The sequence below is a fragment of the Adiantum capillus-veneris genome, chromosome 5 (genome assembly GCF_014529385.1).
Source record: "Adiantum capillus-veneris isolate H3 chromosome 5, ASM1452938v2, whole genome shotgun sequence".
Taxonomy (NCBI): Eukaryota; Viridiplantae; Streptophyta; class Polypodiopsida; order Polypodiales; family Pteridaceae; genus Adiantum; species Adiantum capillus-veneris.
Window position 1 is genome coordinate 52528932 of NC_140935.1, and position 15951 is coordinate 52544882.

The 15951-nt window shown below is 46.8% G+C and overlaps 1 protein-coding gene across 3 annotated transcripts in view; it reads left to right on the forward strand.

The window, feature by feature from the left end:
* LOC147457315 (NF-kappa-B inhibitor-like protein) overlaps positions 1 to 15951 on the forward strand; it is a 95680-nt gene extending 79729 nt beyond the window's left edge. The window contains exons 8-9 of one of the 3 annotated variants that reach the window (XM_086512234.1): positions 15422 to 15521; positions 15606 to 15951. In XM_086512234.1, the coding sequence (XP_086368360.1) occupies positions 15422 to 15521; positions 15606 to 15713 (208 nt within the window). In that variant the 3' untranslated portion in view covers positions 15714 to 15951. Of the gene's footprint in view, positions 1 to 15364; positions 15522 to 15605 lie in introns of all 3 variants that reach the window. The other 2 variants (XM_086512235.1, XM_086512233.1) reach the window with 2 other exon arrangements.

A 15951-nucleotide genomic window follows, 5' to 3' on the forward strand; every position in this document is an offset into this window, starting at 1 on the left:
TTGGTTTTAGAGCGTTCGACAGCAGACTTCGATATTGAGGAGTCTGATTGCCAGCAGCGGATCCCTCGTTTTCTCTTTTCCATCGCTTCCGGTCCATGGGGCTTGGTTATACCAAGTTTACTGGCTACAAAGATTGGCACACCACGGATACAATACCTAGAGACACTCATTTCCCGGATACAATACCGCTTTGTGATCTCACCACAGCAGGTCCGTCTACAAAGGTTGGTGATTACTCATCGTCCGAACTAGTGTTTCAAATGCCATCAGTTTGGGCACATGATGAGACTGCCCTTCCCACCCTCCTTGTCGCCATTAGCCACAACATCCCCCTCCTTAGGGCATAGCGGAGGGTTGGCAGAAGGCCCCTCGTCACCATACCTTTCGGCGGGTGCCACCTCTTGCAACACCACACCCACCGCCTGCCTCATTGACAGTCTCACAGGTATGAGCCTACTCAGCCGGTTCGGCCGCTACCGGACACACCCTCTACTTCACGACATCCGTCGAGAGCTACCTCACATTTAGCTATGGAGACTGACTTCCCACCTGCCATCTTCACCAACCCCTTCTCCCATTCCGTCCCCACCCACTGACACTACAATTCCATCACCCCCTACCACCCACCCAAACCCCAACCCCCCCACCCTTACCCATGGCACACCACCCTCTCCACCTCTCCTATGCACCCCACCACCCCCTCATGTTCCTCAATCCTTCATAGCTTCTGTGTCGCTAGCTTGGCAGCTCTCTAGAGTTGAGTACAACGGTGATAGGAATGGTCTGCTATTGGCTTAGCTGCACATTTTACGGCGTGCACAGTAGGCACGCTCTCTTGAAGGTAATCGGCAAAGTCCCATGCTCTCCTTCTCCCTACCTTTTACTGGCACGGAGACATGTACATAAGATTAAGTGATGGATTTTGTTATTTGCCACATCTAGACTTAGGCAGGTTGCATTCCATCATGCATTGCTATAGACAGACTGACATAGAGGATTGCTATTGTTTACCATTGGTTCATACTACCCCGACTACTTTGGTTTACAGCTCCTCACTCCTTTGCCCCAGGACAACTTCTACGACCACTACCACACGATGAGGATTGGCTCTCGTTTCAAGGCTTCGGCGAGGGATCAAGAGAGCTCGGCATTGATCCTTAGTCTTGTAGCCGTTGACACAGTTGATGTATGTCTTTGAGGTTCTGGATTCATCATTGGTTGACACATGTATTTTCTACATAATGTCACTTGGAATGTCAATGGCTTGCATCACACTAGCATCAGTGGTCTTAGATAGAATTTACTTCGTAGAGATTTGCATTCTCATGTAGACCAAGATGCGGATATACTCCTTGTGCAAGAGCACAAGTTATGTATAGACAGTTATCGTAGATGTAGCAAGTGGTTACCTCGGGACTCTCATACATTTTGGGAAAGTGCAATTGGACAGCAATATTCTAAGAGTTGTGTTCGCATTTCTGTGGGACCCCGTTGACGCCATTCTATACGTGACCATGATACTTTAGTACATGATAGAGCGACATGGATTACTTTAGAGATTGATGATACCCTGGTTGGTGTGATGTGTATCTATGCCCCCACTTCAGCTCATGAGAGAGCCAAGTTTTGGCAGCAGATTGTAAATGTATTGCGTATTGTGGATTCGTAGGTTGTTGGCGGTGATTTCAACAACGTAGAAACCAATTGGGATTGGCGAGCCATTTAGCCCCCATCTTTGCCATATGTAGCTCTATGTGAGAGAGATGCTTGGGACAGATTCCTTTTTGAAGTTTCTGGTACAAATGCCTGGCATACTTCATCTGTGGCTGGCACTCCATAGACATTGCAGTTTTCGTGGGGTTTTAGAAGGCAGTTCGGTCGTCTGCTCATGCGACTAGATAGGTTTTATGTTTTCCCTTGAGAAGCATCTCATGATGAGAGAGTTATGATTTGGTTTGGCACAATGCTCTCTGATCATGCCCCAGTTTCTTTTCATTTGAGATTTGAGACCTCTTCTATGCCTAGACGAGGATCGCGCTTACCTGACTTTGTCTTACACGATGCTTCATTGTCTCAGTTGATTCGGGATGTTTGGACACGCACTGGTTCTGTTGATCCTGCGTCCCATCTGGTTACATGCATCACTACGTCTTCCGAGGCTTACAAACGAACAACTACAGAGAGGTGACGAGGTCTATTCCGCAGGGAGCGAGCGTTACAGGACCAAGTTGCATACGCCGGCAACTCTAGGAGTTTCCAGCAGATGAGATCCTGGGAGAGCGCGAGGTTGACACCAGAGAGACACTTAGTCACAGTTTAGACCGAGAAGTCCGAATTTGTGTAGCAGGCTACAGTGTCACTTTCATAGGAGACACAGTCAGTACAGTTGATCTTTGGTCTGGTCTGGTTCACACTGGACGGACTCGTTGGGCAATGACACGTGGCAGGGATACGGACGGTGGTCTAGTGGACATCGTGGCTAGGTCACCACCACCACTCAGTTTGGAGATAGACTTAGATTGGTGAGCCGTTGTGGCTCTTTATGGTTGTATATGAGTAGTAGCATCATTTTATCTTCTTCATATATGGTCCAGTGTTGTTGTCTAGAGTAGCGAGTCCATACACACAGCACGTCTGCACCATCCTTGCACATCTGAGCCTCGAGACCCCCATTGTACCTGTGAGTTCTGGGTTGGAGCTGGGTGTGCTGCCACACCTGAGTCTGTATCGGTTCTTTGAGATAGTGGAGTCCATATGTTAAGCAAGCAGAGTTAATCGAAGAACAACCAATTACAATTGAGGACCTCAAGAGTGATCAACTGTAATACGACCAAAGAAAGAGTCCTACAAAATCTAGAACCATGCTCATCAGAGCAGCTGAAGGAGAGGGTACATGAGATACTAACACAAAGCGAAGGAGCGAGTTTTACAAAATCTAGAATCATGCCCACCAAAGCAGCAAGAGGGGTCCAAAGCAGTAGAAGGAGAGAGTGTATGAGATAGTGATGGGGAACATCCAGATCAACTTAGGGTTGAGAAGGCGGCGAGTAAGATCACCACTTGATTCGAGAACCTTGATTGTCAGCTTATAGAATTATTAACAAAGTGAATTCCCCTATCGCTGGTGATCTAGTACGTAGTTCTACACCCACTATTGGGCACTGACGACGTTAGTGGGGATGTCGTGGTATTTAGTTAATACTATGCATGATGGAGCATATGTTAGTACCTAGTTCTACACCCACTATTGGGCACTGACGATGTTAGTGGGGATGTCGTGGTATTTAGTCAATACTATGCATGATGGAGCTGATGGTTATATTGTCTTGTGGGTGACTACCATGGATCTATACCTTGCACTTTCCTTTATGGGTGAATCTGGGCTTATCCTGGATTCATCTAGGTATATGACTTCCCCTATCGTTGGTGATCTCCAGGGGACAGCCAAACCTACACAAAATATTTTCATACAAAAACTTGGCTACAGTATTGCCAGTGCCATCACTTGTCGCCAGTACCTCTGCCCACTTGGTTGCATAATCTGTAGCCACCAGTAGATACTTCCAATTACCTGGTTGGGCGGGGGGAGTAATTGGACCCACAAAATCCATGCCCCATCTCTCAAAGGGTTGCTATGGTGCTATAGTTGCGCTCTGCTCTGGTGAGCAGGCGACTTGCATAGTGAACAGGGCGATCTAGGTTGTACTTCTTACTAGGCTGAGTCAGCACAACACCCACAGCCAATTGACTGGCATCAGTATGCACATGAAAAGGGATAGACCAATCTGGAGCCACTAGAATAGGTGCTTCAGTGAGGCGTTTTTTGAGGTATGCAAATGCTTCAGCCTCAGGTTTTGACCATTGGAAGGGTACAGTAGCACTAGTGAGTCGGGTCAATGGTTGAGACACCTGTGCATACATTCGTATAAACCTGCGATGATAGCTTGTGTGGCCTACAAAGCTCTGAACACCTTTCCGATTGATGGGAGGTGGTAACTTCAAGATGGCCACGATCTTCTTTGGGTCAGGCGCTAAACCTTTGGCAGACACCACATGGCTTAGAAGTCTGCCCTCAGTGACAAAAAAATGACATTTGTTAGGATTGAGCTTTAGGCGTGCCTCTCTACACCTGAGGAAAACAGCAGAGAGCTAAGCGAGGTGCTCCTCTAGATTTTCCACTGGGGTTGAACATTGAGCACCTAAGGTCGAAAAATCATCCATGAAGATGCGAAGATGATCCGTAAGTAAAGGACAGAATATGAGATATACTACTCAATTGAAGGAAGGTGGAGCGTTTTTCAACCCAAACGACATTCTAATGTAGATAAAAATACCCCAAGGAGTCACGAAAGCCGTTTTAATCTGATCACCTGGACGGATACCCAATTGATTGTATCCATTGAACCCATCCATGAAACTGTACAATACATGCCCTGCTACATCTTCTAGCACACGCTCAGTGAAAGGAGTGGGAAAACCATCTGGGATGGTTACCTTATTCAGAACGTGGTAATCTACGCAGACACGGATTTTATTGGATTGCTTCTTAGGCGCTATCACCATAGGTGATAACCACCCAGAGTGCTCCACAAGTACAATGATCCTTGCCTCTTGCATTTTTTTTAGCTCTGACTTGACAGCCTCTGCATACTTTGGGTTGAGCTTATAAGCTCGGCCTCTGATAGGCTTACCCTTCAACCAGAGGATTTTGGTGGAATCTGTAACCGGCCTGTTCAATCCAAAAAGGGCGGTAGACTTTACTTTAAACCTTGATTTAGCTTTCACCCATTATTAGTCGTCTATTTTACCTGTACTTTCAAGACACAACCAAGGGGAGAGGGATACAGGCTGCTAGATTGCACCTGTATGAGTAGACGGACACCAGATTGGCCCCTAACTTAGGCGCCCCTTTCGGTATTTCTTTATTATTCAAAAGAGGGAATAAACGCTGTGGTTCCTACAAGCTGCCCCGCACAAACTCGGCTGAATTTCCACTGTTCCAGCCCGATTTCGGCAGCATAACTGTACTAGAACCCTTCACGGTCAGTATTCCCACGCATTGACTGACTTTCCCGACGCATACGGGCACTTTGCAAAACCTGGCGAGAATCTGCAGCACGCTGAATTCTCTGTTTTCAGCCCTGAAAATACGCCAGATCGCCTGTACAGCGGTCCCCTTGCGTCCCCGAACCTCCTGGGGGTATTAGGGTCCGTTTAGGGCCAAAACCCTAAACCTGCAAAAATACACAGCAGGCTGTAATTCGCTGTTTCGGGCTCCGTTTCGCGTGCCGGTCGCATCCCTAGCAAGTCCTCGAGCTCCCGCACCTGTAGGGCTACTTGCCCTTTGAATCGGACGAGATTTCTGGCGTGAAACCTCTCCGAATTCACCTGTACCTGCGGGGGGATTAGCCGCTAGCTAATCCAGTACCTGTACAAGAGGCTCTTGCCTCGGCAATCGCGCATGAACCCACACAACTGTACATTGGTCAAATGAAGAGCCCACTAGAGGGGCATAACATACTGCCAAAGGGGAGAGAGAGGGCAGTGCGTAGCGTGCAGGGCATCACTCCTGACACCGCACTGTGCATAAGAGGGAAAGCAAGCACTCCATAGCTCTTAACCTGTGACAAATCTGAAAATGAGGCCTTCTTCCCTTCAAATTCAGCGCCAACTCCTTCTTGCATTGGAAACTGCACCAGAATGTGCCACTTGGCACATTTACAAGCATTTTCCCGTTTCGGGGTTGCCGCCTAAAAATATCCCAACCGGTTGCCCAGTTGACTTCACGGCAGAGTAAGAAAATGTTCCCTTTGTCATTCCGGAGGTAATGACGCCAACACATTTTCAGGTCCCAAAATAGCAGTTCCCTAAATTTTAGGAGATGCTGCCATTGTATCTTTCTAGGTCATCCGACCCTCTTTGTACACTGCGGCCACATCCAAAACTGAAATGTAGCCTCTGTAGCAAAGGATTCCACTTTGGCTAGTCAATGACCCCACTTGGCTAACCATAGTCCTTGTCCAACCTTAGTGCTCTCTTGCCCTCAGGCCTGGACTCCCTCTGGACAGTTCCACACTAGCTATGCAATGCAGGGCAGTTAGATTTCCCGAGGGGTGTTTCCAAAAAGTGAAAGTAAATAGATAATAAGAAAAAAATCAACAAAAAGGATAGATAGTAGTCACACGCTGGTGACAGAATCCCTTCCAAATCCTTGTAGAACCAAGTAAAAACATCTTTAAAAGAGTGTATAAAAGAGACTACTTGATTGAGTGACGCGGGATGCTCCCATAACCAAGCTGCTAAGAGGACGTGCTAAGGGTTGTCAGGATCGCCCAGGTTGACTTCTTTGACCGGGTCAGGAGGTGTAGCTAGAGAGGGTGCCTCAGAAGATGAAGAGTGAGCTGCCTGTTGGAGCTTCAAGACATTTCTCTCTCTCTCTCTCTCTCTCTCTCTCTCTCTCTCTCTCTCTGTGTGTGTGTGTGTGTGTGTGTGTGTGTGTGTGTGTGTGTGGGTAGTCCAAGAAGGCGCAATATTCATCTCTCTCTCTCTCTCCATACCCCACACACACACTCACAAACCCTCATACACACACACACACACACACACACTCACTCTCACATAGGTTCTCTCTCTCTCTCTCTCTCTCTCTCTCTCTCTCTCTCTCTCTCGGAGACAGGCAAGAGACCACTAGAAATGAAAGCATTGCAAAAAATGTACACGTATATCATGAAGGTCAAAGCGATGCCTACTACTCGAATCCCCCGCATTGCATGGGAAACAGGATGTGCGCCACAAAAGACAAAAAAAAGCAAATTTCTGTCATCGAGCCTCATACAGGACATTAAGAAATGGTTCACTAAATGGAATGTAGAGACATATGTGGACATGCTTATTGAGGAGGGCAAGGAGGGAGAACACATGCTGAATTTTGAAATTGCATTACTAAATAGCCTCCACACCAAGTGGAAGACAACGCAACACCACTCGAAATTTGAATACTATTGCAAGCATGTCAACACAAAGTATTGGGAAGGCTATAGCACAAACCCAATGGAAGCCCAGGCCCACATACGAACACCCATGCCCCACATGGCACGAAGAGCCATCTCTTTGATGCGCACAAGGTCACATATGCTCAAAATAGAAAGAGAGGGCTGGCTGAAAATTGATGCTTCTAAACGGATATGCACATCATGTACAATGCAAGCTCCCAAAGATGAAGCACATGTGACATTGGAATGCCCAGAATACGCTCACATCCGGGCTAATTTTCAACCACTTCTAAGCGGTTGCTCTACCTTTGCGGACCTATTATCCAAGACAGACCCCTCCCCTACAACTCTCGGAACATACCTCACCCGCATACTTGAGCATCAAAAGACACTCATAGGAACACAAAAAGAGAATAACACACACCACACCATACACCCCCGTGAGGGGAGACTATGGATCACTTTGAGGTCCCATGGGTCATTTCTGGCCCCCGCGGACGTTAATACCAAATCAAATAAAATCTCTCTCTCTCTCTCTCTCTCTCTCTCTCTCTCTCTCTCTCTCTCTCTCTCTCTCTCTCTCTCTCTCTCTCTCTCTCTGTGTCGGTAGTCCAAGAAGGCGCAAGATTCATCTCTCTCTTTCCATACCCCACACACACACACACACACACACACAAACCCTCACACACACACAAACACTCACTCTCTCTCTCTCTCTCTCTCTCTCTCTCTCTCTCTCTCTCTCTCTTACACGTTCTGTAAGTATTTTGTCTGTTTTTGGATAATAGACACACAGCGTGAGCTAACGGCGCTCACTTCTCTCCTTCTCACGCTTCCTACTCCCTTCCCGGTTGTCACATTGCAGTGGCGTCTGTTGCGTTGCAACCGCAAGTAAGAGCTCTACGCATTGATGTAAGCATTTCATGGTAATCCGTAGCTTTTGGCGTCGTCGACCCGCGGCCTAATTTCATCATAAGTAGGAATTTAAGCTTAAAAATCATAAAATAAGTATAGGCGAGGTATTGGGGCATCATTGCTAAGCATTTAGATGCGTTCTGGGTCGAAAACGAGGAGATTTCTTTCCCCTTCGGTGATGTGTTATAGATTCACCAAGGCCGACGGCTTCCATCAGAGTAACACTTGAATCACGGTCATCAGGGACTAACACACTTGCTTCCTTGACTGGCACACTTCCTGATGTATTACTTGGGTCACTAGTGTCAGCCTGAGGAGCCGGGAGAGAGAGTGTTACGACACAGGTGAGGCTTGAATAGAGACCACATAGCACGGCATCGATGTGGTAGCTTCCAACCACGACAGCAGGTTTTCGTCAGACCTGTTAGGTGGGATAGGTTGCTCGGGGTCGGGGTTGGAGTGTACTGACAACGAGCTGTGATGAACTATTGGATCCATACCTCCTTCGAGTCGAATTGGTTGCATGGGGGAGCCAGGAGTCTGTATCCACATGGTGTCGTTTCCCCAATCATGAAGTGCCTTAGTATGCCGCAACCATGGTCTACCAATAAGCAAAGGAAATCCTCCCTCCACTTGGGAAAGACTGACCACCACAAAATCCAAGCTAAATGTGAAGTCTTGTACCTTCAGAGGCACCTTATCTACTATGCCCACTGGATAGACTGTCCTCTGGTCCGCCAATGTAAGAGTGAATGGAGCAGGGCGGAAATGCTGCAGACCTAAAGCCAACATAGTAAACTCTGGCATCAGATTGATCCCAAATCCACCATCCACTATGACGCCTGAGAATTGATGCCCAAGAATAGACACAGTAAAACGAGGACTTTTGTAGTCAGTGAGGGGAGCAGCTGCATAAGAAATCATGTAAGACTCTGAAGGCTCTACAGGGAGATACTCGCCACAGGCCCCGCACCCGGGTATAGAGACTAAAGGACTAAGAGGGTGTCACTTCTGAGGGTTGCATCTAGCCGGAGCATCTCATAAAGGGACACTTGTTGAAAGGTGTTCTTCAAGATTGCTTCCACTGTGGGCTTAGCTCCTTCAATCTGGGCTTCCTCTGGAACTTTGATTTGTTCCAAGTCAGCCACTGTTGCTAAGAAGGCTCCATCAATGTCCGAAAGCATAGAGACTGGCCTACTCTTAGCACCAATGAAGGGCTCGCCAGTTTGGTCAGGTTGTGGAAGTGGAGATGGACGAGATGGACATGTTGGCAAGTTGAGACCAAGAGCTGCTCTTTGTGCCGGAGTGAGTACGCCAGCGGGCTCCCCCACTTGTTGTGGCCGAACTTTATGAGTAGCAAGTGATGGCTGAGGGGTGGTGTTCACTGCGATCAGATTTATCTTCGGGAATGTGAATTCTTGTTGGTTCTGAGTTGGGCCTGAAGATGAGGATGCCCTTTGCTTGGGACTATCCTTACTGTAGTGGTCCTTAGACTCTGGACAATGTCTGCAAGGAGGAGACCCTTCAGGTAAAGGACACTTACTTTGGTAATGCCCATATTCTCCACATCTGTAGCATAAGATGGGCCGATTTGACGGACGAAACAAGGGACGAGGTGGTTTGCTCTTGTTGTTGCATGGAGTTGGGGGCTGAGGTGTAGAAGCTCTGAGGGGTTGAAGGAGCATGGGTATAAAAATTTTAAGACGGAAACGTATTTGACATACCTTGGACAGTATGGGTATTGAGCAAAGGTGGCATGTAATTTTGATGGCCATAGGGGGCAACCATATTGGATGTTGGTGCTAGCCCTTGTTGGAGAGGACCTAAACTTTGTTGTATTTGCCGCAATCCCTTGATATAGTAGCAATCCTTGTCTTCATGCCCAGACTTTTTGCAGAAGTGGCAATAAGCCCGAAGAGGGCAGTCCTGTGGAGGGTGTCCTAGAGAGCAACATGAGCTGCACCATACCATAGCCTTAGTCTCCTGCTGAGACCGAAGCTCTTTTAGCTCTCTCTTGATTTGATCCAAAGCCTCGAGATGTGGGGGTTTCTCCTGTCTAAGAGAGATTGATTTCTCTTCTTGAAGAGCACGTTGTAGTTTTAGGGCTTCAAGTTCCCTACGTAAAGAAGTCAAAGGCATCAGGCCGGAGATTCTCTCTCAGTTTTTTCTGAGAAGTCTTTGGAAGAGCCTTCTCTACCCATTTCTTGACCATGAACTCACTTGGAAGTTGGTGGTTAAGGAAGCTTGGCGACCAGAGACTTTGTTCGGGTCATGAGTTCTGCAAAAGTCTCTTTGGGCTTAAGCATCAGGTTGGCCAACTCATCCGGAACCCTTTCTTGGAAGTCCCCTGGTCTGAAAGCTTCACAAAATTGTTGTCTTAAAGCTGCCCAAGTTAAAAAGTGATTCTCTGCAAACTGACTGTACCACTTGTCTCCTAAACCATCCATTGTTGATGGAAACAGCACCAAATAAGCATCTTCTCTATTAAGACCACGACCTCTACAAAGAGATACAAACCTCCTTGCATGGTCGTCTGCATCTTCTGAGGAGAGTCCCTTGAAAGTAGGAAACTTAATGTTTACCTTGGCCAAAACACTGGTCAACGCCTCCATGGCCTCTTGCTCAGGAGCTCGTTGCTCAATAGCTTGCTGTAACAAAATGGGAGAGAGCTTTACCGAGGAAGGTGACTTGGAAGATGTGGAATCAGAGATGGAGAAATGGATGATGCCGTATGTGGAGGTATGGGTGATGAGGTTGGGGGACTTCTACTAGGTACCAAGGGTTGATGTCTTCTGTTGTTGTTCTGCAAAGGACTCAGTAGTGCGCTTTGACGCTCTAATGACCGCCTTGTATGTGCCATGCAATCACCACAAACCCAACCAAACTTTGGGCAAGAAGACCTTTAACTGGGTGAAAGAACACAAGTCTAGACTCTCTAAACCAGGGCAAGTGACTGGACCAGGGACGAGGAAGGGCTAGACTAGGGACTAGGACTTGGTTGGACGAGGGCGAGAGAGGATCAGACCAGAAGGGCGAGAGACTCGGTCAACTAGAGTAAGTTGTCTAGGGTGAAAACTGGACCAGCAAGCTGCACTAGGCAAGGCAAAGTAGGCGAGGCTAGGTAAAACCCAGCTAGCTCCTTGATTTGCACCTCAACAGAGAGTGAGACTTCAGTTGAGGTCGCACCGGGCGTGCCAAAAATGAGAGCACCTGTAGCGCGGATAGTGTGTCGTGCTCTCTACAGTGGGTGCTCCTCAGTGCAATGTGCATGACATCTCACTCAAAACAGCATGAAATCAAAGGAAACAATAGATAACGGCTGATCAACACAGAGACACAGCAGCAGACCCGAACATATGGACTCGACTATCTCAAAGAACCGATACAGACTAAGGCGTGGCAGCACACTCAGCTCCAGCCCAGAACTCACAGGTACAATGGGGGTGTCGAGGCTCAGATGTGCAGGGATGGTGCAAACGTGCTGTGTGTATGGACTCACTACTCTAGACGACGACGCTGGACCATAGATGAAGAAGATAAAATGATGACCCAACCGCTACTACTCATATACTACCATAAAGAGCCACCAATGGCTCATAAATGTCACCCATCTAAGTCTATCTCCAAACTGAGTGGTGGTGGTGACCTGGCCACGATGTCTACTAGACCACCGTCCATATCCCCGCCACGTGTCACTGCCCAGCGAATCCGTCCAGTGTGAACCAGACCAGACAAAAGAGATGAGATCCTGGGAGAGTGCGAGGTTTACACCACAGAGACACTTAGTCACATTTTAGACCGAGAAGTCCGAATTTGCCTATCATGCTTCTGTCTCGACATGGATATTCAAAGCGTATAAGATGAATTAGGATTTCTTTGCACAATTTTTGGGAGTGTCCCAAGGGGACTTCCATTAGAGCCTTAAGCACTTCTGTAGACATGTTACATATGGATCTTGATGTTGTCCTTGACATAGCTTCAGATTATTTTGAGCATTTGTTTACTGATAATATTTTGTTTGCGAGAGACGAGGTTTGGTCTCATGTGTAGCTAGTAGTTAGAGAGGTTATGTGCCATAAGTTACTAGTCCCCTTCCCTATGTAGGAGATGCATGACGCAGTGCTTGGCCTCAATGGTGCCTCTTGTCTTCGAGAGGATGGGTTGACTAGACAGTTCTTTTTGCAGTTATGGGATGCTCTCAGCCCTGCTATGCTTTCCGGTTTACAACACATATTTGACAGAGGAGAGATCCTACCTCTATGTGTTCAAGACTTATTTCTCTTATACCGAAAGGTGGAGATACATCCTCCCGGCAACACTGGAGACCGATCACTCTCATGTCTTCTATGTATAAGATCTTTGTTCGCATGATGAGCATGCCTTAAAACCCTTTATGGCCGATTTCATCCATGCTTCATAGATAGGTTTTGTGCAGGACCATTGTATTTGGATAACATCGTCCTTTCTATAAGCCAATTGAATGGGCTCGTCAAACAGATTAACCTTAGCATTCATGCTTCTTGATTTTGAGAAGGCTCGTGATAGAGTAGATTGGGGTTCTTGGAGCGCACTATGCAGAGGAAGGGTTTTCCCCTTGTGGTGGATCAAGGGTGTATCTGCATTATACCGTACTGCTTCTAGTGCTATCCTCTGTCTTATTCAATCCGAGGGATGTCCCTTGGCAGCCTACTTCTTTCAGTTTTTTGATGAGGCCATGTTTCCCTTCTTGCGCAGCAGAACACCACAGTTAAGAGGTCTTGCTATGCCTTGGGCGGACTAGCGAGATTTGCTGGATCAGGAGTATGAAGATGATACTATGCTCTTTGTAAGATATGACACACCCACTTTTGACAGTCTACGGGATCCTCTTGCTAGCTTTTGCTTGGCAAGTGGTGCTCTCATAAATTGGCACAAGTCTTTTGGTTTTCTTGTAGGAGGGGATGCGGATTGTCAGTGGGGTGCACATGATAATTTCACTTGGCTACCTAGAGGAAAGACTAAGCCGGATCGCTGCTATGGTGTGGGTCACGAATAAGAGGATAGGCTCAAGTATATATGGATGCTTTTGTAATTGGGAGCAATGTGGCGTAATACATAAAGTGTGAGCCTCCGGACTTTTCCCATGCTGTGATTCATTGTTGTTGTATGAAAGCCTGATTCACAATAGGGTATAGTGATGCATCATGAAGCAAGTGTGTTGCATTCTATTCCAAACCACTTCTTGATGTCTTGCATCCAGCCCAAGCTCAATATTTTGCTTCTATGAGTCTTGTGAACTTTGTTTTTGTGTCCCATGCAATTCTAGGGAGCCAATGTGGCAAGCTTTGGTGCATCTTATCATTCACTTCACAACTCTCTCCATGGCCATAGTCTCAATGGGAAGAAAGAGACGGAGAGTCATGCCCAATCCTCACACGGGGGCATGTTCACTGCGTCATGAACCCTAATTCAGCCCTGTGCAGGTCAACCTGTAAGTTGCCAACGCTTCTTGGGTCAGTCTTGTGCAGCTGTTGGGTCGCATGCACGATTCGGCTAGTGAAGGTCAAGCTGCTAGCCTCTCATGAGTCTGCGTGTTGTTAGTCCTCTCTGGCCTGGCCGCCTATGTTTCTTTCTTGAAAGCTGCTTGCAAGAGGCTACATGAGTAGTGCGCGGCTAGCCCTCTCATGAGTCTGTGCACTGTTGGTCCTGTCCACCCTGGCCCCCTGCGTTTCTCTGTGGAAAGCTGCTTGTGGGAGGCTACCTGCAACAATGTTTTGTATGGAGAGGCACAACGAAGAGCCAGCAGGGAGAGACCTTACTGCACAGGTTGAGGATCTTTTTGATTCCACCCTCTTCTGCACTTGAATCGTTTTGGTATACCGACACTGAAGGCTTGGTCACTGCTGCTTGTCTCGCCGCCGTTGGCATCAGTACAGTTGGCAGCCGCTTCCTACCAACCTACTTTGACCTCACTTCTACAATCGTTGGAGTGCTGGCTACATCCTTCATTGTCACATTAAAACCCGTTTCATCCCCTCGAAACGAAAAGAAATGCTTGGCAACTCTTCAAAAGAAACTTGAAACAGAGACAAAATGCGCCTCTCAGGTTCAAAAGAGAAAATGGTCTGATTTCCAAAATTCAAAAATAGCCATATAGTGTGTGATGGGCAACATATTTTATCATTTGTGTAACCATGTATATAGGATGTAACCACCTTCTGGACTCCCAAATATACATGTTCTACAGAACCTCCAGATACAGGTGTGTTCTGTATTGTGTTTCGTATTGGCATTTTCGAACCGAAATGATGAAACAACAAAACACACGAAACACTTTCTGTTACATTGCCTTCACAGTTACTTTCTTCCCTTGCTCAGAGAGCAAGGGCGAAAGAGCTGGCATGACTCCCGCAGGGTTGCCATCTTTTCATTGCGTCACTGTTGTTGCTGCCAGCCACGGTCTCCGCCCTCTCCACCACCAACACCATAGCCTTGCATTTCGTGTGCGCCTTGTTTGTGACTTTTGTTTTCGTTTTCATACTTTGATCCATGCTTTCAGGTGTATGTGTGGGTGCAGGTGTGTGTGTAAATGCATAAGTGTGTGGGTGGGTGAGTGAAGCTTGTGTCGGAATTTTGTTTGTTTCTTTTTTTTTCGTTTTCGGCTTCGTTTGCTCCCGCTCCCAGGATTATGACCCTCTCTTCATTGAAGAGAGGTCCGATTCGAGACATCAGACTACGCTAGTTCAGCTCTTGTATGGAATCTCCTTGAGTTATATATGGATGGAGACAAGGGATGGATCTTGCTAGCTTTGGTGAGGGTCTAATTCTTACTGTTAGATTTATAGGCCTCCTACCAGAGTTCTGGCTGCATCTTAGAGATTTCCAGTAGTCTGGGGCATGTCTTGAAGGAATGCTGGTGTACCATCTGATGGCGTCTACACTCCCAATCTGTGATTAATCCCTAGCCCCTCTCTTGTGAAGAATCTCCCTGGGTTCATCTCTCTCCCTACTATACATGGAGGGGACATTCACCAGAGAGTTTTCTTGATTGGGCTTCGGGGACACTGTTTTGTCTGTATTAGTAGAGCAGGGCACTGCAGCTGGATCAGGTGCAGATAAGCTAGAAGGGAGGCAAAGTAAAGGAGGAGAAGGTGACAGAGGCAAACAGAGGCTCCTTGAGTCATGTAGGTTCTAAGGAGCAGGGATTGTTTTTTACAAGATTCATCCAGAATGAGGCTCTTGGGGATGTACCTACATGTAGCTCAGATAGAGATGGGATTCCTCTTGTGCTTGTGACACATACAAGGAAAATTTTCCGCCTCTATGAACTTTTGGATCACACCTTAGTGGTGATCGATATATCTTGTATATTTATCTTGAGGACTGCGGTTGAGATGTTTATTTTAATAGAAGATTTTTTCTTTGGATGGAGAGAGAGAGAGAGAGAGAGAGAGAGAGAGGTGTTGTCATGGAAGCAGGATAGGAGTTCGAAGTAGTGACCTTCAAGATGCTTTTGAAAAAACTTTTTTTGGTAGTAGCTTCGCACTTTCTTCTCCTCGCCTTGTGATTCCGGTGGCACTGTATGGTTTATGGACATTAGAACACCAACTTGGTCAGTTGCAACTCGACTTACAGGTAAATTCTCTTATCTATGATTTTGTCTGCGGAGCTTCCGCATCTTTTTCCACTAATGGCTTGAATATTTCTATGTGCTTGCAGATTACACCATTGATGTTCGGTTTCTTTGCATACAAAGCAGCCGTACTGGTGCAAACTTTTCGGGAGAATCAGAATTTGGCCATAAATTTTGAGAAGGACAAGTATTAGAGTAGCTTGGGGGGCTAGCCATAAGCCATGGTTTTGTAAGTGTAAAGACATTCAAGACCTTAGAAGGGCATTGATTCCCACAATTTTTTTCTATTAGGTCATTTTGAAATATCGATTTTTATTTACTGAGATGTTACATATGGTTTGCGAACCTGTCGAACACCTTATCGCTAAGGCAAGATCTTATCGGTGTACTCAGCTTCTTGTGGTTATGTGCATTGCTTACTGTTCATTGGTA